The 26,443-nt window shown below is 38.2% G+C and overlaps 1 protein-coding gene across 2 annotated transcripts in view; it reads left to right on the plus strand.

Annotated features, from left to right (window-relative positions):
* BMPR1A (bone morphogenetic protein receptor type 1A) overlaps positions 1-24,627 on the plus strand; it is a 136,559-nt gene extending 111,932 nt beyond the window's left edge. For both annotated transcript variants that reach the window (XM_053909666.1, XM_053909667.1), the window contains exons 4-13: positions 359-521; positions 1,341-1,443; positions 5,747-5,843; positions 6,006-6,105; positions 11,574-11,718; positions 15,593-15,785; positions 17,293-17,590; positions 19,506-19,681; positions 20,680-20,810; positions 20,895-24,627. In XM_053909666.1, the coding sequence (XP_053765641.1) occupies positions 359-521; positions 1,341-1,443; positions 5,747-5,843; positions 6,006-6,105; positions 11,574-11,718; positions 15,593-15,785; positions 17,293-17,590; positions 19,506-19,681; positions 20,680-20,810; positions 20,895-21,020 (1,532 nt within the window). In that variant the 3' untranslated portion in view covers positions 21,021-24,627. The remainder of the gene's footprint in view (positions 1-358; positions 522-1,340; positions 1,444-5,746; positions 5,844-6,005; positions 6,106-11,573; positions 11,719-15,592; positions 15,786-17,292; positions 17,591-19,505; positions 19,682-20,679; positions 20,811-20,894) is intronic.
* The last annotated feature ends 1,816 nt before the right edge of the window (positions 24,628-26,443 follow it).

Raw genomic sequence — 26,443 nt, forward strand, 5'->3', positions numbered from 1 at the left:
ATTTATTTTTGAAAGACAGAGACAGCGGGAGCGGGGGAGGGCAGAGAGCGAGGGAGACAGAGTCTGAAACAGGCTCCAGGCTCCAAGTTGTCAGCACAGAGCCCGATGCAGGGCTCAAACCCACAGACGGCGCGTTCATGACCTGAGCCGAAGCTGGACGCTCAACCGACTGAGCCACCCAGGCATCCCTGAATGAAATGTATTTTTAATTAAACACATTAGCTGCCATTACATAAGAAAGCTGCCATTACATAATAATTACACACTAAGAAAGCTTAAAAATTTCTCATTGAAAATTGAAATGGAAGAATTAGCTTTTCGGAAATGATGTTTTCACAAATTTCATACTTGAATACAGGGCAGAATCTGGACAGTATGCTCCATGGTACTGGGATGAAATCAGACTCTGACCAGAAAAAATCAGAAAATGGAGTAACCTTAGCACCAGAGGATACTTTGCCTTTTTTAAAGTGCTATTGCTCAGGACACTGCCCGGATGATGCTATTAATAACACATGCATGTAAGTACTTTATGTAGTCCTTAAAGTTATGAGAATAGGATTGCATTTAGTGCTATTTTAAAAATTGTTTACATTGTCTTTGTTTTTTTTTTTTTTTCTTTAATTTTATATGATATCTTTTACAAAGAGCCAAAAAACTTCTTGTTCTTTGTATGGGAACATTTAGTACTATTAAATGATTGATGTTTCATTTCTCAGAGTTAACGTTGTAATACAGCTTTTTAAAGGAGATAGAAGGATTTGAATCTGGTATTTGTCTAACGTTTTGAGTTTATTTAATGATCTTTTTATCATAAAGTTTACTGATACTTACTGTAGAAAATTTAGAGATTACCAAAAAAAAAAACAAACAAACTTACTCAAAATCTTGTAATTCTAAACTGGTCGAAATATTTTACAGAAAGATAGGCGTGATATTGTGATATTTAATTAATTTTATATTATTTTGATACAAGTGAGCTCCCAGTCCAATTCTGATTTATATAACCATTTTAATTTTCCTACTTTATTTTATGTTAACTATTCAACACATTTATATATGATCATGTAATTCTGTTCCATATTGTTTGGGGACATTGAAGAATGGGCTTACTAGCCAAAAAAATTCCCTGAACAACTGAGTGTCATCAGTTAATTGTCTCCCTGTTATGAAAGTGATAATGTCCTGTTTTTGTACTTTACTAATAACTGTATGCTCTTTGAATATCACCAAATAGAAAGCAAAAACGTATATATGTAAAATACTGAAATTATATGATAGTTCATCATGTCTTCAATGTGAAGTTATATTTTTTGGTCTATATATTTTTGGTCTTTCAGAACGAATGGGCACTGCTTTGCCATCATAGAAGAAGATGACCAAGGAGAAACCACATTAGCTTCAGGGTGTATGAAATATGAAGGATCTGACTTTCAGTGCAAGGTAAGATCTGATTTGGGGCCTGTGAAATAAAGAAGGGAGGGATCACGTGAAAAGTATTCATTTCCCCAGGAGAAGTGTGCCTGATCTGCACGTCACTCTATGTTCTTATAAACCAAGTATATTGGAGGAAGCTTAGCTCTTACTTCAGGTAATATGATTGTGGTAATTGAAGTTCCAGATTATTTTACTTTATTTTTTTTTAATTTTTTTTAATTTTTTTTATGTTTGTTTATTTTTGACAGAGAGAGAGAGCGCGCGCGCACGCGCGCGCGCATGAGTTGGGGAGGGGCAGAGAGAGAAGGAGAGACAGAATCCGAAGCAGGCTCCAGGCTCTGAGCTGTCAGCACAGAGCCTGATGCGGGGCTTGAACTCACAGACTGAGAGATCATGACCTGAGCTGAAGTCGAACACTCAACCAACTAAGCCACCCAGGCGCCCCTATTTTACTTTAAAAAAACGTTTTAAATCATATCCTATTTCTAAATTGTCATGACTGCAAAAAAAAAATGTTACAGTATCACCTGTGGATTATCAAATTGACTGGAAAGACTTCAAGGTGATTAACCTTTGTATCACTCTGAGACAATGCAGAAACATTAAGTCCTTGTAAGGAAATCTCAGTGGAGTTGTTTTAACAGCAGCAGCAAAGGCATCCAAGGGCTGGTAATGAAGAGTTTATGAATATCCTCATGGCTCTTGGTTATAAACCTAATCTCTTCAAAATCCTGTATAGTAATTTTGCCCCAGGGATTCTTCCAGCTTTAGATAGAACCGTTTGTACACAAATTTAAGCTTCAACTATTTTAGGAAATGATTCACATTATTAAGAAACTCTCAGGATTGATATATGTTCCAATCTCTGCTAAAAGTTTGGGATCCATGTGCCCCGTCTGCACATCTCCCTTCCCCCCCACACACAGAGAGAGAGAGCACACAGAGGAGGGGCAGAAAGAGGGAGACAGAGGATCCCAAGCAGACTCTGCACTGACATCAGAGAGCCTGATGCGGGACTTGAACTCACGAACCGTGAGATCATGACCTGAGCTGCAGTCAGATGCTTAACCGACTGAGCCAATCAGGCACCCGCCCCCCCCCTCCCCCCCCCCCCCCCGCCAATTTCTTTTCTTCTTCCCCTCCCCCTCCTCCTCCTCCCCTCCTCCTCCGAGAGAGAAAGAGATAGAGTGACTATCTTAAGCAGGCTCCATGGCCAGCCCGACTTGATCTTAAGACCACCCCAACCCCAGGGCTCTATTTCATAACCAACCGTGAGATCATGACTTGAGCTGAAATCAAGAGTTGGATGCTTAACCAACTGAACCACCCAGGCACCCCTCATCCCATCTATTTTCTAGGTGTGACACCTCTAGTGACAAGGGCTCATTACCTCCCAAGACCATCTATTTCATCTGTACTAATGACCTGACATGATCTTTACAAAGCTTTTCCTCCTAATGACTACAAATCTCTCCCTGCCCCTTTGGATCAAATCTAAAGCCTCTTTCATATGACAGCCTTTTACTGTGTGAAGGAAGTTTTTTGGTCTGTTTGTGTGGTCCTGTGTTCCTCCCCATTCCTATAGTCTTTGCCTGGTGAAAATGATAGCTCACAGTCCCCTCCATTGCTCCATGTCTGATCAGCTTCAGAGTTACACTGATTTCTCAGCGTAATATGCAGAATTGAGTGTGGTCCGACCTGGGGTGGGAGGGGGGAAAGCAGAGAATAAGTAACTCCTTTCCTTTTCCTAAATACAGCCAGAGCTCATGTTGGATGTTGGATGTTGGATTGTTACACCACACTTTGAAACATACTGAGCTTCCTGTCAGCTAAAATCCCCGTCTTTCACTTGTGCTACTGCTGAACCATATCTCTTAGATTCTATATTGATTCTTTGGTTTCTTGCCACAAATAAGAGGATGGAAATGGAATGAGTTTTTGAAAATAGTTGTTACATACCTGTCTATGTTAAATTTTATCATATTAGAATTAGCCCTTTGGGGGTGCTTGGGTGGCTCAGTCGGTTGAGCATCTGACTTCAGCTCAGGTCATGATTTCAGTTTGTGGGTTTGAGCCCCGCGTCAGGCTCTGCACTGACAGCTCGGAGCCTGGAGCCTGCTTCGGATTCTAGGTCTCCTTCTCTCTCTGCCCATCCCCTGCTTGTGCTCTGTCTCTGTCTCTCAAAAATAAATAAGTAAATAAATGTAAAACAAAAAACAAAAAAAGAATTAGCCCTTTGCTGTGATTTGGCAGGATTTGTGGGAGGGGATAATAATTTAATTATTTTTGCAGTTTTATGCCATTTGCATGTTTATCAACCACATATTCTATACATTTTTTTTAATCACTAAAAATATTGAAGGAAGAACTATGGTTAGAGCAGTGAGCTCAGCAGTAATAACCCATATCTTGCATGCCCCTAAACGAGGCATATCACAAATTGACTTCACTAATATAAATTAGTTGTTAAACTTCACAGTCTGTGTTCTTTTAACATAAGAAAGAGTCTAACATTTAGCTCTTCAGTTTCCAACACTTGTCCTTTCTAAATTCTTCCTGTCACACCTGCCTTCCAGCCCTCTCAAAGTGTTCTCTTACCAGGGCGTGATCATGAGGGCAGCCACTCACCAAGAATACAGAAGCCCTGGAGGGTCTCTTCCGGCATCTGGGAAAGCAGCTGCCATGTAACAGTGCTTTTTCCTTGTCCTCCATCACCTCCTGGTTTTCAGCAACACATCCATTGCTTGGCGGTCTTCTAGCATTGCTAGAGAAACCCCTTCTTGGTTGTTCTTTACATTTTGTCTTCTGCAGGGCTAAGCTCATTTTGAACATTAGCCTTCCTGCAACTGTTTGTAGATGCTTCGTAGTCCTTTTATTCACCTTCAGTTAATATACTCTCCATTCCCTCCTTCATGTAAATGTTCTCGATCTGGGGTTATTTCAGAGTCACTTGTGTAACTCCTAACATCTCTCTCTTTTCTTTCTCTTTATGGTCATTTAAAAGTAAAACTGTTTGGGGGCATGTGGGTGGCCCAGTCAGTTGAGCGTCTGACTTCAGCTCAGGTCATGATCTCGTGTTTGTGGGTTCAAGCCCTGCGTCGGGCTCTGTGCAGACAGCTCAGAGCCTGGAGTCTGCTTCAGATTCTGTGTCTCCTCTGTCTGCCCCTCCCTCCCCTGGTCACCGTCTGTCTCTGTCTCTCAAAAAATAAAACATTAAAAAAATAACTTTTTTTTTTTTAAGTAAAACTTTTTTAACGTTAAAAATTTAGTTAAAATGGAAAACTTGTGCTTTTGGAAGTTTCCCAATACTCTCAACCCATCTTTCCTGGTAGGATCAAGTCGTGGACTCCTATTCATTCACCTTTTTAAAGTAATACTTGATTATACTGAGGTTTTTCTGTTTTAGCCATCTGATACTTAAGAATAACATGGTCAGTTTCTGCTTATGTTCCTGCTACTTTTATAATGACAAGCAATTCCTTTCTGTTGCTATTTTGGTCCAGAATGGCAGTTTTCCCAGGCAGTGCTGAAATGTCAGCATTCAAGTTAATAACTTGTCAAGTACTGTACCAATCACGTAAAACTTCACACATAATTGTTGATGTTTGCTCTCTTGACTGAAGTCTTTTCCTGTGCTCATTTTCTGATCTGTCAGGGACACATCTCCTCTCTGGTCGGTGGTCTCTAAGAAACTCTCAGGAGTATGGTTTCTGCATTTTGCCTTTGTCCTCACCACATCTGCTTTAACTTGCTTCTGCATTGGGTTCCTTAGTCTCAACATAGTTGTTCTGTGCAGACTCTGCAGTATCTTCTACCTCCTCGACTACTTTTCCTCACGTCTCCTTTCTTTAGACTACAATGCCCTCCACTTAAGTCGTCTCGGTGCTGCTGTGAGATCCTGTGCACCCTACTAGTTCATCACTGCAATAAAGTGTATTACCCATGTTTTTTAGGAAAAGATCTCATGATTTAGATTTTTACTACTACAAACAGGTGAATAGTAATACATTAAGATATGCCAAAGTTTTGGTGAAAAATACTTGTGAACTTTTGTTTATAATTTAGTTATAGTCCAGTGTTCCAACACATCATCCACATACATATGTTCTTAAGAAATACCATTTTACAATCCTTACAACACTATTTCAACACAAATAATTTTTTGATAATCTTTTCTTAACACATAAAACTTGCAGGTCCTTTTCACTCAACAGAGCTAGAAATTGTGTTCATGAATATTAAAAAAAAACCCTCATTCTCACCTGAAAATATCAAGCCATTTTTAATTTTGTCCTTACTCTTCCTCTAGGATTCACCAAAAGCACAGCTACGGCGGACGATAGAATGTTGTCGGACCAATTTATGTAACCAGTATTTACAACCTACACTGCCCCCTGTTGTCATAGGTAGGTTCGCCTAGAAGAGGGTGATTGTGATTTTCAGTAAAATATTTTCTGATTTTGACACTAAGCAAGCTTTCTAGAATTTAACACTCCCAAGTTATTTTTCTCCTTTCGTATGTGATGAAGAGATCAAATGTGTGCTTTGTTGTTCACTTCCCTTGTCAGGTCCATTTTTTGATGGCAGCATTCGCTGGCTGGTTGTGCTCATTTCAATGGCTGTCTGCATAGTTGCTATGATCATCTTCTCCAGCTGCTTTTGTTACAAGTAAGATCATTATTTTTATATAAAATATGTTGTTGAATATTAGATGTAAGTAGTTCTTTAAAAGGCAATGGGCATAAGTTATTGACCACTGAATGCAGTTCAAACACCATTAACTTGTATTCTCTGGGTCTGTCTTCTTTAACTAACCAGATTATATTTTTCTTAAGGAAAAAGAGGACCTTACTATTAATCAGTTAATTGAACCCAGCTTTATACTTCTTGTTCATGAGTACTTAGGATTTTTCTTATTTATGGAATATTGAACTTCTTATATCTGAATGTTTAAAATCTGTCCCAAGAAGACAACTGCGTTACCGTTCTTTAGTTACTTGGGGCTTCAGAATTGTTTGTAGTTAGTCATGATTTCAGAAGACAGATGCCAAAAGAGAAGAGGAATAAGAGGAGGGGATAAACTTCAGTAATAAAGCATTATCTTATTGGCATATGAATAGACTGAGAGATCAGTGGAACAGGTTCCTAGACCCATAAATAGACCCCAGTATATAAGTAAATTTAGTATATGGTAAAGGTAACATTCCAGATCACTGGGGAAAACATGGAATTTTTGACAAATGGATTTAGTAGTAGGTGGCTATATAGAAAAGCATGAGGGGTGTATAGTTAGCTCGTTTAGTTGAGAGTTGGTTGACTCTTGATTTTGGCTCAGGTCATGATCTCACAGTTGTGGGATCGAGCCCCCCATCAGGCTCCATGCTGGGTGTGTAGCCTGCTTAATTTTCTTTCTCTGTCTCTGTCTCTGTCTCTCTCTCTCTCTCTTTCTCTCTCTCCCTCTCTCCCTCTCTCCCTCCACCCCCTCTTTAAAAAAAAAGAAAAAGATGAAGTTCAGTCAGTAACCTACATCGTAATAAGTTTTACCCATCTTGGATCTAAATATGTAACATTAACTGATTAAAGCACTGGAACAGACCGTAGAAGAATTTAAAAAAATAATCTCAGTGTGGAAGACCTGTGATTGACGTAAAACCAAGAAGCAAAGAAAAACACCCCATACACAGAAAATAAAACCTTAAAAAAGAAAAACTTGCGTCAAGTACATAAAAATAAGACTTTACTATGTGGCAGAAACCACCATAAACAGAAGACAAAGAGTGAAAAATATTGGTATCTCATATTACAAAGAGCTGATTTCTCAAATATAGAGAGCTTTTATAAATCAAAAACAAAAAACTTAGCAGTTCAATGGGAAAACATTCCCCCTAAACTGAACTCACATTTATCTAAAAGGAAATACTTACAGCTCTGAAAAGAAAAATAAAAAGATGACTCAAGAATATTCACAATATGAAAAATAGAAATTAAAATCATACTGAGATACTGTTTTCCACCTGTAATACTGGCAGAAATTCTTAGATAAAGAGACAGATTGAGCATCTCCCTTTTGCTGCCTCCAGTAAAAAAGCAATAGTTTTTACCTTCTTTGTCCAGCTAGGACAAGGAGAATGGGATACCAGATAACAGCAAAAAAAAAACAACAACAACAACAACAACAAAAAACCTTTGGAACTTGGGAAACTTTTGGATGACTAGTAAGTGACTTTGCGGACCTACAAAATCAGACTCCTAGGCTAGAATTTGAGAAAGTAAAGGTGCAACCAGTTTATACTATAGAATTCCCCAAGAAGCTCGAAAATTGGCAGCACCAGTTACCTCTGGGAGTAAAGCTGAGAGTGGCAGTAAAACCAAGAGGATTGCTTGAAAGTCTATTTTTAGAAAGTCAGATGCTGTGTTACGCAATACTGCATTAGGAAATCACTCCCAAACATAGTGGCTTAAAACAGCAATTATTATCTCTCACTGTGGGTCAGAAATTCAGGAGTGACTGACTGCACGTCAGAATCTTTGATAAGGTCCAGTCAGATGTCAGCAGGAGCTGTGCTCACCTAAAGGCTTGACTAGAGCTGGTAGATCACTTTCCAAGGTAGCTCACTTCTGATGCTCACAGGTTGAGAGGGGAGCTTAGTTTCTCTGATGTGAGCCTCTTAACAGAGCCGTATGAGTATCCTTGCAGCATGAAGACTGGCTTCTTCCTCCTAGGGTGAGTGATTCAAGAGATCAAGGTGGAAGCTGCAATGCTGTTTACGATCTAGACTCCAAAGTTACACCATCACTTCTGCCACATTGTGTTGGTCACACAGGTCAGCCCTACAACATTATGGAAGGGAAACAGGGACTTACATACCGGGAGGTGAGAATGTTGTGGCCCATCTTGGATGACAAGTCCCACAGATGTTGAGACCCCTACTCTTGTTCAGAACAGTCACCCTTACTATCTCCCTGACAGAAAGCTAGAAGTTTCTCTGTAAAGAACAAAGAGGGGCGCCTGGGTGGCTCAGTCGGTTAAGCGTCTGACTTCAGCTCAGGTCATGATCTCGAGGTTCCTGAGTTCGAGCCCTGCATCAGGCCCTGTGCTGACAGCTCAGAGCCTGGAGCCTGCTTCGGATCCTGTGTCTCCCTCTCTCTCTGTCCATCCCCCACTCATGCTCTGTCTATCTCTGTCTCTCAAAAATAAATAAAAATCTTTAAAAAAAAAAAAAAAAAAAGAACAAAGATAAGATTCTTAGTTGTGGCATCCCATTATTGAGGGTGAGATGATATAGTGAAAACATGGAGGTAAAGTGAACATTTATATACTTATTGGTGGGCCCCTCAACCCTCCCAGAACTCTGTTAGGCAGACTTATTCAAACAAGAAATAGGAAGAATCTTCTTGGGGAAATCCATCCAGCCCAAGAAAAAAAAACCTAAATATACTCACCTCCATGGGCCCAGTGAAATGGCCCAGGCAGTTATCTCACAGTGAAGTCTGTAATCAGTAAGCTCCACTCATGTATCAGTGCTTGCCAATGAGGCAGTGAGGGCACTAATCCCTGAAAAACAGGAGACAAATGAAGTAAGCCTTATGATTGCCCACCAATACTGCCTAGAGAGAGTTTCTAGCTGTAGGACATAGGAGGAACCCAGGTGTAGCCCATCAGGCTCTGGCTCAAGGAGATGTAGCTGAGTCTGGGGTATGAATAACAGAGTACTAAAGAGGAGAGAACTTCACAGGGAAAGAACTCTGGACATCTGCAGAAGGTTCTTATCAAATATTCAGCTGAATCTTTATCAGCATGTACAAGTGAGGAAACTGCCCAAGACTGGGTAAGAATGCCTGAAAAGATCGAAGGAAACAGTGTTCAGTGCTCACACAAGTCTGGGAATAGTGTCTGTTTCCATCACCTGGGAGACTTGAAAACCTCATAATCCCCAGGGCTTTGGTTAGAGTACTCAGAAGGGTCTTGCTTCAGTATTGGGGAATAATTAGCTCTAAACTAAACATGACATTGGTCCCACCTCAAAAGGAGTATACTGTTTCCAAATAGCTGCATCCTAGAGCAAAGTTCAAGGATATTTAGAGGGGCGCCTGGGTAGTTCAGTCAGTTGACTGACTGACTCTTCTGACTCTTGATTTTGGTTCAGGTCATGATCCCAGGGTCATTGGATCAAGGCCAGCGTTGGGGTCCTTGTTGAGTGTGGAGACTGCTTGAGATTCTGTCTCAGTCTTCCTCTGTCTCTCTTCCCCATTCATGCTCTCTGTCTCTTTCTTTAAAATAATAAATAATAAATAAGAATATTTAGAAGAATATAAAAACACCCAGCACCAACAAGGTAAAATTCACAGTATCTGCCATCTAGTCAACAATTACCAGGTATACAACTAATACAGCCAATAATGAGGAATCAAAACACCAACCGAAAACTGATCGAAGTTTTAGAATTAGTGGATAGGGGCATTAAAATAGTTATTATAACTGTATTTTATACGTTCAAAAAGTGAAATAGAGACTTGGAAGATCTAAAAGAGACCCATATCAGACTTTAGAAAATGAAATCTATAATACCTGAGATGAAATATACACTGGATGAGATTAATGACAGATTAGGTACTGTAGAAGAAAATATGAGTAGACATGAAGACACTGCAAGAGAAACTAAACAGACTAAACCATCAATACATATTTTAAAAATAAATTGATAGGACACCTGGGCAGCTCAGTCGGTTGGGTGTCTGACTCTTGGTTTTGCTTGAGTCATGATCCCAGGTTCATGGGATTAAGCCCTGCATCAGGCTGAGCTTGGCCTGCTTAAGGTTTTTTCTCTCTCTCTCCCTCTGTCCATCTTCCTCACATGTCCTCTCTCTCTCTCTAAAATTTAAAAAAAAAAAAAAAAAACTAAAATGAAAAAAAAAATGAGCACGAGTGAACTGTGGGACTTCATGCAACCTAATGTATATACAGTTGACAGTTGAATAGTGCAGAGGTTTGGGGAACCAACCCCTGTGCAGTCAAAATCTGTGTATAACTGACTCCCCCAAAACTTAACTACTAATAGCCTACTGTTGACTGGAAGCCTTTTCAATAACATAAACACTTGATTAACACATATTTTTTAGGTTGTGTGTATTATATGTTGTATTCTTAGAGTAAGCTAAAGAAAAGAAAATGTGTCAAGAAAATCATGAGGAAAAGAAAACACATGTATATGTAGTACTGTGCTGTATTGAAAAAAAATCTACACTTAAATGGATCCATGCAATTCAAACCCATGTTTTTTTCAGTGGTCAACTGTATATATAATTGGACTTCCCAAAAGAGGGGAGAGTGCAAATTTTTTTAAAAAATAATGACCAAATTTTTTTCAAATTTAATTAGAACTGTAAACCCATAGAGCCAGAGTACAAGCAACAAAAAGAAATCTACACCTAGGCACATCATTATCAAATAGCTCAAAACCAGCGATAAAGGAAAAAAATCTTAATTGCAGCCAGAGAAAAGGCAGATTAGGTAGAGAGGAAGATGGGTAAGGATGGTAGCCAACTTTTCAGGGGAAACAGTGTGCATAGAGCAGAATCTGTAAAGTACTCAAGGGGTAAAAAGTCATAAACCTAGAATTTCGTATGCAGAGAAAATACTTTCAAAAATGAAGGTAAACTGGGATACCTGGGTGGCTCAGTCAGTTAAGCATCTAACTCTTGGTTTCAGCTCCAGTCATGATGTCGAGGTTCATGAGATCGAGCCCTGTGTGGGACTCTGTGCTGACAGTGCAGAGCCTGCTTGGGATTCTGTCTCTGTCTCTAAATAAATAAGCAACAAAAAAATGAAGGTGAACTAAAGACACACATACAAAAGCTTGAAAGAATTCATATCCAGCAGATTTGGACCACAAAATATGTTAAAGGATGTTCTTTAAGTAGAAAAAAAATTGCATTTTAACATATATATAGAACTCTACTTCACAGGCTCTATTTCTGGATATTATTTTAACAGAGAATATATTATCCTGTAAGACTAATTTGGATGTGATCCTATCTAAAGGAAAGATGGTGTCGACAACCTCAACATTTTTCTTAACCCTAGAATTTTATAGTTTTAGAATTTTAATGTAGCTTATTTTCTGCTTTTTCAAAAGACATTATTGCAAGAGCATCTCAAGCAGACGTCGTTACAATCGTGATTTGGAACAAGATGAAGCATTTATTCCGGTTGGAGAATCATTAAAAGACCTTATTGACCAGTCACAGAGTTCTGGTAGTGGATCTGGACTACCCTTATTGGTAAGATAAAATGTCATACAAACACAAAGCGTTTATCGATACAGAATTTGTCCTCATATGATCATACACAGCATATTTGTTACAGAGTAGGGAACATTACTAAACACACATTTTTTTCCCTTCTTATTTAGAAAGATAGCTACCATAATGCAAGGAGAAATCAGTTAAAAACAAGAAGTATGAAACAAGAAAAATAGAACAGGCAATTAAGATAGAGTCTCAAACAAAATTAGGGGGAAAAACGTGATCATGAGGCGCTATATAAATGCTAGAGTTAACTCTCAGGTTTTGCTTTTAACTTGTAGAGGAATCAGATATAAATTCTTTGCATCTAAGGTTAAACTCATTGGCTGGGAGAAGTATAACTATGTCAAATTAATAAGTACTAGATATCCAGATATATTTTTAATTTAATTGCATTTGTTTAAATACATTGATCTCTGATTTTTAAATTTATTGAATTCTGTAATTGAATTGGAAAGGTAAAAGTAAAACTATCTTCATATGCAGACCACATGATATCTACATAGAAAATCTCAAGGATGGTACCATAAAGTGAGTTTATCAGGGTTGCAGAATATATGGTCACTGTACAGAAATCATTGAATTTAGGTACACTGGCCACGAGTGGTTAGGAATTAATGTTTTATTTTTAAAAATGTATTTTAATGTTTATTTTTGAGAGAGAGAGCGTGCAAGCAGGGGAGGGGCAGAGAGAGAGGAAGACACAGAATCCATAGCCAGCTCCAGGCTCCGAGCGTCAGCCCAGAGCCCAACACTGGGCTCAAATTCACGAATTGTGAGATCATGACCTGAGCTGAAGTCAGGCACTCAACCAACTGAGCTGCCTGGCACCCCAGGAATTAAAAATTTTAAAGCAGTATCATTTAAAATAGCTTTAAAAGACATCATATATTTTAGAATAAGCTTAACAAAATGTATATAAGACCTGTGCACTGAAAATTAGAAAACATTGCCAAAAAATTAACAAAACCCTAAATAAAGGGAGATGTCTGTCCTGTCTGTGAATCAGTAGATGCAGTATTAAAATTTCAATGATCCTAAATTGATTTATAGTTTGCATTCAATATGAAATCAGAGCAAACTTTTTAGAAATTGATAAGCTGATTCTAACATTTATACGGAAATGCAAAGGACCTCGTAGAAGAGTCAAAGCAATTTGGAAAAAGAATAAAGATTCACTACCTGATTTCTGTACTTACTATAAAGCTACAATAATCAGCACAGTGTGATCCTTACATATAAGTATGTATATCAGTGGAAGAGAATGGAGAGTATAGAAATGGATACAAATATCACTTGAATTGGGTGCCAGAGTAATTCAGGGGGGAGAAGACAGTCTGTTCAACAAACAGTGCAGGGAAGATTGGGTATACGTTTGCCAAAAAGTATATCTCAACCCTTATCTCCAAATACAAAATTACTTTGAAATGGTTCATAGACCTAAATGTAAAAGTTGAAGTATAAAACCCTTCAAAGAGAATGTTTTAGAAAATCATTGTGACCTTGGGTTAAGCAAGGGTTTCTTAGCACACAAAAGGCATGAATCATTTTTTTAAATGATACATTGGACTTTTTTTTTTAAGTTTATTTATTTTGAGAGAGACCGAGACAGTGCAAGTGGGGGAGAGGCAGAGAGAGAGGGGAGGAGAGGGAATCCCAAGCAGACTCTGTGCTGCCAGTGCAGAGCCCAGCGTGGGGCTTGAACTCACGAAACTGTGAGATCCTGACCTGAGCCAAAACCAAGAGTTGGATGCTTAACCTACTGAGCCACCCAGGCGCCCCAGTGAATTGGGCTTTCTCAAAATTTAAAACTTTTCCTATTCAGAAGACACTTAAACAAAGGAAAAAATAAGTCACAAACTGACAATGCAGATCTGAAAGAATTTCTATTGCAGAATGTATAAAGAACATTTATAATTCAGTAATAAGGCTACCCAGTTTTTAAAAATGGACAAAATTTTGAACAGATACTTCCCAAAAGAAGATAAAAGAATGGCAAAGAAGCACATGAAAAGGTGCTCAGCAGCATCAGGCAAATGCAAATTAAACATTAAAGCAAGACACTGTACATCCACTAATGTGACTAAGGCTGAGAACATTAAGTGCTGAAAAGAATATAGATCAGCTAGATACCTCATACATTGCTGATGGGAATGAAAATATTTCAGCCACTTTGGGAAACAGGTTGACAGTTGACTGAAAAGTTAAGTTTATACTTTCTATACAGTGAAAGTTCTTCCACTAAGTATTTACCAAAGAGATATGCAGACATGCCCACACAAAGACCTGAATGTGAATGTTCACAGCAGCTTTGTTTGTAAGACATAGGGTTGTAAACAGCCCCCAAATCCATCAGCTGGTAAATGGACAAATCACAGTATATTCATACAGTGGAATACCACTCTTCCATAAAAAGAAACTAGTGATACAGGCAGCGACAATACAGATGGATTTCAAAGTGTTTTATGCTAAGTGAAAAAAGCCAGACAAAAGACTACATATTGTGTGTTTTCATTTATGTGATATTCTAGAAAAGGCAAAACTGTAGGGAAAGAAAACAGATCAGTGATACCAGCGCCGGGGGGGGGGGGGGGGGGGGGTTGACTTTAAAGAGCCAGGAGGGAACTTTCTTGGGTCCTGGGAACGTTCTATATCTTAATTGGGGTGTTGGTGGTTGCATTACTGTATACATTTGTCAAAACACAGTCCTCAAAAAGAGTAGATTTTGTTGTATGTAAATTATGCCTCAATAATCCTGACTTTCTTTAAAAACTATAAAAGGATTCTGTAATAAATGATACATAAAGTTAAGTCAGTTTAGGTATGCACAAAATCTAGTCCATTTTAACTGCATTTCCAACGTGGACCTTAGGGTTCTTATTAATTTAGAATGGCCACTAGTGCTTCTGAAAATGAAGGGTAGCAATCAGTGTGCATCTTTGATTCAATGAAAATTAATGAAGATACTTGTACTTTAGGTATTGCCCTAAACAAATCCCTATATTCTGTGAGTAGAAGGGAATAGAGTTCAAACAAATACATGTATACATAATAATAAAATTATAATTGTGAGAAGTGTAGCAGCTGCGAGGTATACGTGTGCTATGAAGGTGTTCCACAGAGAAATAACACCCTTAAGTGAATTCTGAAAGCTGAAATAAGAGGAATAAGAGGGGTGGTGGGTGGGTGATTATAGCAGATGATGAGGCTGGAGAGTCAGGTGGGAGCCAGATCACGTAGGGTCTTCCAGACTTGAGTGGAAGATTGGTAACTGTCATTTGGATTTTGCTGCATGATAAAGCACCCCGAGCTTAGTGGCTTGAGCAATAAATATTTATTATCCCTCATGATTCTGTGGGTCTGCTGGACAGTTCCTTCTCTAGAGTTGCCCGGCTGGAGCTGGATGCTCCCAGACATGGCCAGGGCTTCCTGTGGTATCGTTCATCAGTCACAGAGTTCCCCAGCTCAGCAAGAAAGGGCGAGCCCCAGAGCACAGACACTTTTCAGGTCTCCACTTGTATCACGTTGTTCTGTTGCTAAGAGCAAGTCACATGGCCATGCCCAGAGTCTGTGGAGGAGACTACCCAAGGGGGTGTGGACTAAGAGTGGAATTATTTTGACCATTTTTGCAGACGGTCTGCCACATTGACCAATCCATTAGTGTGTGATTTCACAAAATATGTTGTGCATTGTTTCATCTACTTTTAAATATGTTATAAATTCTAACAGGGCTATTGACTGGTCGTACATCCCATCCTTTTTGTTGGGATGGGCCATCAGACCACTTTCTCAGTCTTAGCAGGTTCTTTTCATCAGGAACTCCACAAACATTTTACCTTTTTCTATGAAGGTGCAGCGAACTATTGCCAAACAGATTCAGATGGTCCGGCAAGTCGGTAAAGGCCGATATGGAGAAGTATGGATGGGTAAATGGCGTGGTGAAAAAGTGGCAGTCAAAGTATTTTTCACCACTGAAGAAGCTAGCTGGTTTCGAGAAACGGAAATCTATCAGACAGTGCTGATGCGCCATGAAAACATACTTGGTGGGTACACATTCGGTTTCAGTCGATTCTATACTCTGACACGGTTAGTGGGGTGCAGATAGAACCCTGCCACATGGGCTTTGAAAACATACATGAATTCGCTTATGTGTGTTTGGCTGAAGGAGACCCAGGAGAATACAACAGTTTAAATACAAACCAATCCTGAATGCCCACCAACCACTTTATTTACTGTCCAACTAAGAAAACAAGAGTGAGTTTCAAATTGGAAGTAGTGTTAGTTTATTGGACTTACTCATACAGTAACAAAACCCAAGTTTTTGAAAGGTAATTTAAGCAGTTTTCTAGTATAACTTTAACGGTATGTACCTTTTTGCCTTTTGTAAATTAAACTACCCCCCACCTTCATTTACAAAGTAGAAAAATAATTTAGGTATGATCTGATCAGTAGGGTACATAGACTCCTTTAGCTTTCCTGACTTTTCAGCTACTATTTCCCTACCCTTTAATTTCGAGAGTGCATAGCACATTGCCACAAGTATTCCAGACACTTAACTATTAGTTTCCTAGTGCTGTCATAACAAATTACCACAAACTGGGTGGCTTAAAACAACAGAAATTTATTTCCCAGAGTTATGGAAGCCAGAAGTTTAAAGCGAGGGTGTCAGCAGAGCCATGTTCTTTGAAGGCTCCGGGAGAGGCCCCTTCCTTGTCTCTTCCCAGCTTCTGGTGATTGCCAGCAATTTTTGGCATTTCTTGGCTTGGAGACCACACTCTTGCTGTTTGTTGTCATATGGCCTTCTCCCCTGTGTGTCTTTGTCCAAATTTCCCTCTTCTTGTAAGGATGCTGGTCATTAAGTTAGGGTGCATCCTGATGTCATATGACCGCATCTGAATTTGATTACAGCTACAAAGATCGTATTCCAAATAAGGTCACATTTACAGGTACCAAGTGGACATGAGTTGAAGTGGGGGGGAGGGGAATGCTGTTCAACCCAGCACTCACTGACCTTTTTCTGAAGGGAAAGAGGACAAGAAAAAAGAAGGAAAGGATCCTAGTATCATGGACCTGCTTGTCAGTGAGCCAGACGGAAAGGCAGATGCGATGAGGCTTGATGGACAATTGGGAGTTGGTTTAATTAGGAGCGGACTCTTAGTTGAACATTTTAACTTTATTATTGTAATGTGTCCACTTTTCAATTTCAGAGCTTTTCCACATTCCTTCTTCTTGTAGTTCTTCATGCTTAGAGAATCATGTATATGGATAACATCCCCCCAGGTTATTTTCTGATATGTGATCTTTTTCTTAGTGATATAATTGTCGTTTTCATGATTATCATTAAGATTATTTTAAAAGTATTACAGAATTGTAGAGGTGTGTGTATAAATGGCAGGAAAAAATTGGTAACACATTCAAGAGATTTTGTTAGGCAAATTAAATTTTTATCTGTACATGATGCCTAGGTTATTCTCTGTATCCTGAATGAACATTCATTATTCTTCCTACACACCTCCGATAACTAACCTTTTAAACTCATCAATTGAACAGGTTTTATAGCAGCAGACATTAAAGGTACAGGCTCCTGGACTCAGCTCTATTTGATTACTGATTACCATGAAAACGGATCTCTCTATGATTTCCTGAAATGTGCCACACTAGACACCAGAGCCCTGCTCAAGTTGGCTTATTCAGCTGCCTGTGGTCTGTGCCACCTCCACACAGAAATTTATGGCACCCAAGGAAAGCCTGCAATTGCTCATCGAGACCTAAAAAGCAAAAACATCCTCATTAAGAAAAATGGAAGTTGCTGTATTGCTGACCTAGGCCTTGCTGTTAAATTCAATAGGTAAGTGGTTCTTTGCCTGCTGCTTTGAAGTCATTTTAATCTCCAAAAGATATTTGCCTGTTTGGATTCAGGATAGTGGAATTCCAAACACGTATTTGTACTTACTTCTCTAAAGAAATAGTGGGGATTTTTTGGTCTTGGTGTTTTGTTTTTCTGTTGTTTTTTTACAAAAATTTCATCCTACCGTACATAATTCTTGATTTCCTGCTTTTTATTGTTTTAGACATCATTCTATTTCAGTTTATGTAGCTCTGCTTCATTTTTTTTAAGTTTATTTATTTATTTTGAGAGAGGGCATGCACACACTTGTGGAGGAAGGACAGGGGGCTGGAGAGAGAATTCAAAGCAGGCTCCACACGGTCAGCGTAGAACCAGTGTGGGACTCTAACTCATGAACTGTGAGATCATGACCTGAGCTGAAACCAAGAGTTGGATGCTTAACCAACTGAACCGTCCAGGCAGGCACCCCTGCTTCATTCTTTTTCACAGTGCTGATACAAAGTTTTCCGTTATATAGATGTATAGTGTAGTTTATTTCATCTATGACCTAACTGATGGGCATCAAAGTTGTCTGTATTTTATTATTTTTTAAAAAATACTTTAATAAACATTGTATTTTACCCATTTTTAATATCCTCAAACACTTGTACAAGTATTTGTTTGTGGTGGATTCCTGGAGAGGAGGCTAAACAAAGAGTAGGTGCCTATCAAAGGATAGTGTGATTGCAGGCTGCCCCTTCAGGGGCCATGCGTTGCTTTACACTCCCACATCAGTATACCATTCTCCATCACCATTTGAAATTGTCAGTATTTTTTAAATAGAATTACCAAATTTTTAGGAAACCATTGAAACTATTTTCATATTGTTATAACTCTAGGAAACAGGCAATTTACATTTCAGAATTCCTTTCAGGTTATAAAATAAAAGTACTCCATCTGTCCGTCTGTAATAAATTAATATTAAAATTGAAATCTTCTTCCCTAGTGGTTACAGTCTTCTGATCCTGTTGTTGTTCTTTGCCATTGTAGTGTTCATTGGCTCAACTATTCATCAGGTGCTGTTTAAGAAAACCTAAAACAGGGGCTCATGGGTGGCTCAGTCCGGTTAAGCGTCCAACTTTGGCTCAGGTCATGATCTTATGGTTTGTGAGTTTGAGCCCCGCATCGGGCTCTGTGCCAACAGCTCGGAGCCTGGAGCTTGCTTCGGATTCTCTCAAAAATAAGTAAATGTAAAAAAAAATTAAAAAGAAGAAAAAAAGAAAACCTAAAATACATTATATTAATCTCAGCTTCAGAGTAGTTTCCAGAACCTGCCAGAATTGGGTGCCTGAGCAACAAAGCATTCATGTCTTCCAGCTCTAAAATGTAGTCCAAGATTTGAAAAACCAATAAACATCATTTATTACTGATTGTCAATATGATTATGTAAACATTACTCACAACAGAACTAAGTGGATTGGATCCATAAAGAAGAAGAAAATGTAATCCTGCGTCACAAAGACTGAGTTTATCATGTGGGAATGGTAAAAACAAATGATTCCTCTCAGTTTAGTTTCATATTCACTTGTTCTGGGATATAATTATCTACCACTTTTTCTTATATTCAGTACTGTCATTTTTCTTGAAGAGGCACTAAACTTGTTTGGTGACAAAACTTGACTTGATATGTAACATATTTAAGGGGTATGTTACTGTTCTAAAATCTGGAAAATGCTAACTTTTAAAGTCTATCTGGCCCCAAAGAATTCTGTTAAGGGAATGTGGAGATATTAAGTAGGTAGGTAGATAGGTTTTGTTTTAATTTTATTTTTTATATATTTATGTATGGGGCGTGTGTGTGTGTGTGTGTGTGTGTACACATGTAGATAAACTGTTTTGTTCCTGACCCTCAACCTGAACATTGTCTCTGTTTCAGCGACACAAATGAAGTTGACGTGCCCTTGAATACCAGGGTGGGCACCAAACGCTACATGGCTCCGGAAGTGCTGGATGAAAGCTTGAATAAAAACCATTTCCAACCCTACATAATGGCCGACATCTATAGCTTTGGCCTGATCATTTGGGAAATGGCTCGTCGTTGTATCACAGGAGGTAAGACTAGTTAGTGTGTTTCCAGTTATGTTTATATCCTCATTATTGAAAAAGCAACAGCTCCATTTATATAACTTAGATGTCATATATGTTGGGGATCAAGGCCACTGCCACATTTTGTGATTTCACTACAAGGACTCACAGGACTCAGCATATAGTTGTCCTCACAGCTAAGATTTATTACAGTGAAAGAATACAGATAAAGTCAGCCAAGGGAAAAGTGCACGGAGCAAAGTTCAGAGGAAATCGGGCACAAGCCTCCAGAAGCCCTCTCCCAGTGGAGTCACACAGGATGTGCTTAATCCCTCCAGCAGTGAGTTAGGACACTTGTGAAATATTGTCATCTAGGAAACTTCATGAGAGACCTAGTACCCAAAGATATTTTTAGAGCCAGGTTACATGGGCACCCTCCACCTAGCAAGGACCAGAATTCCAAACTCCTAGAACGAGAACAGGTGTTCAGCATAAACCATATTTGCACAAACCGTCTAGGCACAGTGAGCGACCTTATCACTTAGGAGAAGTTTTATATGCGTGTAGGGGACTGTTTACCTGGCAAGTTCCCAGACACTGGCCCAGCGCCAGCCCTCTACACAGGCCTTTTCAGGACAGCAGTCTCAGGCCTGCCATGTTCACTATTCCCCACAAATCATGTTGTCTTTTTGCTGTAGGACAAAAAATAAAAACTGTATTCATTAGTAAGAACAAATATGTATGTAAATAATTAGACTAAAAAGGTAAATGAGCATTTACCTTACTTTTTTTAAGGGATATACATAGCTAAGTCCATAAGTTTCATAGGACCCTACCCTGATGGAGGTAGAGAAAATAATTAGGCATGAAAAAGAGAAGAACATACATTTACTGTTAAAAGTGAATCAGTTACTCTAATTCTTTTCTTCTTTGTGTAGGAATCTGTTTTAACTCCCATAGTTGAGTAAGAGGTGCTGAGTAGGTTGACATTTTTTGTGCCCACTGTGTTTTCTCACTCCCTACAGGGATAGTAGAAGAGTACCAGTTGCCTTATTACAATATGGTACCCAATGATCCATCATACGAAGATATGCGTGAGGTTGTGTGTGTCAAACGTTTGCGGCCAATTGTGTCCAATCGATGGAACAGTGATGAAGTAAGCAGAGCTCCGTCCCCTGAAGTGGTTGGTAAGTGTCGTCAAAGATCTTCATGTGCTCACCACATTCTCTTTACTTTTCAGTGTCTACGAGCAGTTTTGAAGCTCATGTCAGAATGCTGGGCCCATAATCCAGCCTCCAGACTTACAGCTCTGAGAATCAAGAAGACACTTGCCAAGATGGTTGAATCCCAGGATGTAAAGATTTGATAAACAGTCCTGAGGAGAAATTCTAGACTGCAGGAACTGTTTTCACCCAAGGAATGGGTGGAATTAGAGTAGAATAAGGATGTTAACTTGGTTCTCAGACTCTTTCCTCACTACACCTTCACTGGCTGCTAATATTAAACCTTTCAGTACTCTGTAGAATACAAGCTGGGAACTTCTAAACACTTTGTTCTTTATATATGGACGGCTTTATTTTAAATGTGGTTTTTGATGCCTTTTTTTTAATTGGGTTTTTATGAACTACGTCAAGACTTCAATCCTGATTAATAAGTCTCCAGACTCTGGGTACTGAATTCCCTGTTCATAAAATGGTGCTTTCTGTGAAAGCCTTAAGAAGACAAATGAATTCAGCGGAGATGGAGAAATACACACTTTGCCTTCTACCTGAGGAAGTTTAATCTGTTTGTATCCCACCTTTGTAAACAGCCTATGGATTATGATCTGTTGGGGATACTCCTTAGTTTATGATAGTTTGTCATGCTTTGATGGTGGTGTGTACACACGTGCACGCGCGCGCGCACACACACACACACACACACACACCAGGATTCTTCTGCTGCCATTCGAATTAGAAGAAAAGAATTTATGGATGCACAGGAAGATATTGATGGCTGTTGGTTTTGTGCTTTAAAAATGCATTATCTGACCAAGATTCTCCAATCACATAAAAGCCATTTATTTACCTTGCAAGTGAGCAAGCTTCTCTGCCAACTTTATTTTTTAACATGAAAGTTGATACAAAGGCCAAAAGAAGTTTAAAGTGTCTGTAAATTTGGTCTGTTTTCCTTTCATTACCATCTTTTTCTTCCTCCCTCCCTCCCCACCTGCTTCCTCTCCCCTCCCCTCCTCTCCCTCCCTTCTTTCCATCTCTTTCTTTTCTTTTTTTCTTTTTTTCTTTTTGGTAATTCTTACTTTTGTCCTGAGAATCATCTTATCCAAAGTTGGAACTTCCAATGCCATGAACCTTCTGAAGAAAAACACTTCTTATTGAAGTGAACTACTAATTACTGCATTTGATAGCAATGTAAGTGCCTATAACCATGTTCTATATTCTTTATTCTCAGTAACTTTTAAAAGGGAAGTTATTTATATTTTGTGTGTAATATGCTTTATTTGCAAAACACCTCCTTTACAACCATATTTTATATATGTACATACATGTATACTGTAGAAACCAGCTCCTGTGTACCTCATATCCCATTCTTAAGGGAAAAAAATTAAGAGATCATCAGAAAAAAAAGAAGTTATAAAGTAGAACTACATATAAATTTTCAGAATTAATGCATTCAAAAGCATATATCAAATCTAGGACTTTGTTATTTCAGGCATAGACTTTCAATAAGATGCTGTCATCTCATGTTTTCTTTGTGAAGGGATCCTCCAATTAGAAGTTTCTATTTCAGGGCTGATAGAAACTTACCAACAACTATTTTGGGCATTTAAATCATTTGAGACTTTTGGTTTTATGATTTCTGTTCCATAACTTGTGATGACAATGACGAGTCAGGCAAAAAAAGCTCAGTATCTAGTGATATGACTATAGACTATGAAATGTCTGTAGCCATTACCTGTGTCTATTCCATAGAGCTATTATTCCGTGCAATGCGACATATTTTATGCATGCCTTGTTATCCCAAGGAATAATCCTGATTTACTTAAACTTACACTTCTGTAATGCCTTTTTCCTGTTAATATCTTATCCTGAACAAACAGCTCACGGGTGCATAAAGTGAATAGTTTTTTTTTGAATGTAACATAAAATAAATGTGATTATATCACAACATAGTTAAAAACCTTTAAAGGGGAGGAATCAGAGCACGTATCCATCCATTACTAAAAATCTGGCTGGCGTTTAAGGATGAAACTCTTACTTATTTATACATGAAACTTCACAAGTTTGAGATTTTCTTGAATAGTTTTGACTAAGCTTAGTAGTTTTCATCTAACATAATTAAAGCTTGAAGTGTTCATCAAAATCAGTAAGTGTATATATTGATAGTATACAATAACGTGCTCTTTCAGAATGTTCTCCCTGTGTCTGTACTGACAGATTCTAATCCATGTTGCCATGTGATTTAAGAACAATTCTGAGCTCTGATCGTAATCTAAGGTTGCTTTATTTTTTATTGGATAAACTATAGATCTTGGAAATTATTTGTCATCTTAATAACAAAGTATGTAAAGAAAGGCAAACTCTATTCTTAGTAATGTTAAAATAGTGTGTGAGAGCAGACAATTACAGATAGTATATAAGTAGAAGACCACTATAATGATTTTTTTTTAATAAATAGATCTATGAAAAGTGGTATCAAGAATTAACTGCAGCGGCTTGTTCAGTTAAAATATTTTCTAAGATAGCATGTTCTTTAGAAAGCAAATGATGCCATATTTGAAATACTAAAGTCCAAAAAATATGCATGAAACTTATTTTCTTCTCTCCTTCCTACTCTCACTGTTAAATTTCTAAGTTCATCCAGTAAGTGAAATATTTAAAGACTAAGAGGAAGTATTACATAGTACTATATAGTTAATAATTTGTAAAACCCCAGGAGCCATTATTTGGCCCCGCTTACAATTTAGCTTGAATCTAGTTTCTCTGGAAATGTCTTCACAAAAGATATTTCGGTCAACATTAGAAGTGTCCCTAAACTTAGAGAATGGCCTATAGCTTTTGAAAATTATGTTTTACAAAACGTGCCAGATTTTTTATTTATGCAGTCTAAAAATACTCAGTACCTTTTTCTTTCATGCGTTTTACTTCTATTTAGGACAAAAATGTAATACAACTTTTAAAAAATCATGTATCTCTTAAACTGGCCCAAGATCAAATTCAATATTGAATTATTTATTCCAGGCAAGATGTTATAAATTAAATCACTTATGTTTCTTTTCATACACGTTGTTTGGAAATGTTCCAAATACCTAAATTAACCTCAACAGGAGAAATACTAATTGATTTTCTAAAAAAGATTGTTGTAGCTCTTGTACTGTCGAAAGGGGTGGTATTTATTACTTGCTTGGGTCAGGTGTTAAAATAGGGTAGCAGTTCATCGTATTGCCTCAGTGCTGTTATGAGAGTTACAGTGGAAAACCCCACAGAGCTGACTTGTGCATAAATACCAAATTAAATCTCCGGCTGGCAGCACGTGAAGCCACGTGTGATGATCATCCCGTAAGGAAAGTATGTGAATACTGCTTTTGCAAAGGAGTAAATCTATTACTGTAATTTTAGCTTGTGCTCTGTACTATGCTTTCAGTGGAATTATTTAAGCTCTTTTAGTGACCATTGTCCTTGCCCATTTAAAAACTAAAATGTAGTATATATATTGTATAAATGAAAATATCATTATAGCTTAATTAGGGAAGTTGTACATAGACATCAAAAGAAGGGTTAAAAACAAGCAGTTTTATTATGCAATTGTAAAACACCAAAAATATAGATTCATCTTTGATATGTAACACACTAAATGTATTTTGTACAGCATCTGGTTTAAAAGGTGCCTTATTAAGTTTACCATTAATTGCTTTGTTCTATATATAGATTACATCCAATGTATCATTTTTAAGTAAATAACCTTATTTTAGTATACTTTAGTGATGTGTTTTGTGATACTCTGCTCGGACGGTATTGTGTGTCAAAAGTCACATGTCTGGTGAGATTTTATAGCAAGTTAGTGTATGTACACATGTCTCTGAGATGTGCATTTCAGCTACCGGAAATCCAGTGTGGGACACACAGCGGGTAAGTGACCACACACTCTTAACTTCATGTAGATAGAGAAGTTACAAACCTATTACAATGAAGGGTTGTTTCCCTCTAAAAAAACTTTTTTTCTAATTCTAAAACTATGCACTCATTGCAGAAACTTTGGAAAACATAGAAAAGCATAAAGAAGCAAATAAAATCACTCGCAATTCTGCCACATGTATTACCCCTATTCACTTTTGGATGTTGCCTTTCACTCTTTTCTACTGCATACTTTCTACAAAATTAAGACCATAGTATGTCATTAATATCCATCGAAACAACTTAAAAAAAAGTTGAATACATAATATTCCAGCAAGTAGATGGAATAATTTATTTTTGTAATTCCCTGTTGAATATTTGGGTTATTTCCATTGTTTTCTAAAATATAACGAATGTATTGCACATCCATATACCTAAATCTTTTAAATCATGAATTTATTCTCTTAGATTACATTCCTAAAAGTGAGACTAGTGAATATGAACTTTTAAAGGAATATTTAAGATGAAAAAAATCAAAGGTTCTTGGTTAAATGTTGCCATATTTCTGCCCGGAGGGTTTCTCGTGGACACTCCTACTAGTCATGTCAAGAGAGGGTTCATCTTGCTACCTTGCTTCCAATTTCCATCTCTCTCTGCTACCACAGTGCCTGGTTTGTTGCCATTTAACTCATTTCTTTCTTTCTTTCTTTTTTTTTTTTAGCGTTTATTCACTTTTTGAGAGACCAAAACAGAGTGCGAGCAGGGCAGGGGCAGAGAGAGAGGGAGACACAGAATCTGAAGCAGGCTCCAGGCTCTGAGCTATCAGCACAGAGCCCAATGTGGGGCTTGAACTCACAAACCATGAGATCATGACCTGAGCCTAAGTCAGACACTTAACTGACTGAGCCACCTAGGTGGCCCCAGTAACTCATTTCTTTATTGAGAGTAATGGAATCCATTTATCTGGCTTTACAGTGTTCTTGCTTGCAGCAAATAAGCTGGAAATGCAAGGAGGGACAATAGCTCTCCTTCTGTTTTGCAGCAGTTTCATTTACCCTCCTGCGTATATTCCCAACACCAATCAGAGCTGTGGGCAGTTGTGTGTAAATTCAATGTACCTTATGATGCCTTAGGCAGTTGAACATGTTAAATCATCATAAAAGGTTTGGGACTGGTCAATGGTCTCCTTGCCAAAAAAGATGCATGGTTGGAGATAGCCTATTCTAGATTCCTTACAGGAACCCCCATTTCATTTCACTGTAAGATGCTTTCTTGATACAATAGCACACACTCTCCTGCAGCCTGGGAAAGAAGAATCAGGCATTTCTTGGGCCTATCAAATACTTGCTAGCTTTCCTTCCATCTGTTAAAGGCTGACTCAAAACCCGGATCAGTATATTCATTTTTCCTTCCCAGCATAATCTGTTACTCTCACTGATTAGTTGGAATAGTGACTATTTCCAAGGTTTCTTTAATAGTAGTAGTAGGACTATTAGAGTAAACATTAAGGGATGAGGACACTATTCTTTCAGAATAATCTAATCCTTGTAGGTAGTTTCAAGCAGACGCTAATTCAGTCATTAAATCTTCGCTCACTTGGAAAATATTTATCTGCCTGTTGCTAGCACAAGGACCATTTCTGGCACTTTAGACTGTATGAAGTTAGACGCGTGTTCCT

This window comes from Panthera pardus, unplaced genomic scaffold (genome assembly GCF_024362965.1).
Source record: "Panthera pardus isolate Hobbes unplaced genomic scaffold, ASM2436296v1 HiC_scaffold_22, whole genome shotgun sequence".
Taxonomy (NCBI): domain Eukaryota; kingdom Metazoa; phylum Chordata; class Mammalia; order Carnivora; family Felidae; genus Panthera; species Panthera pardus.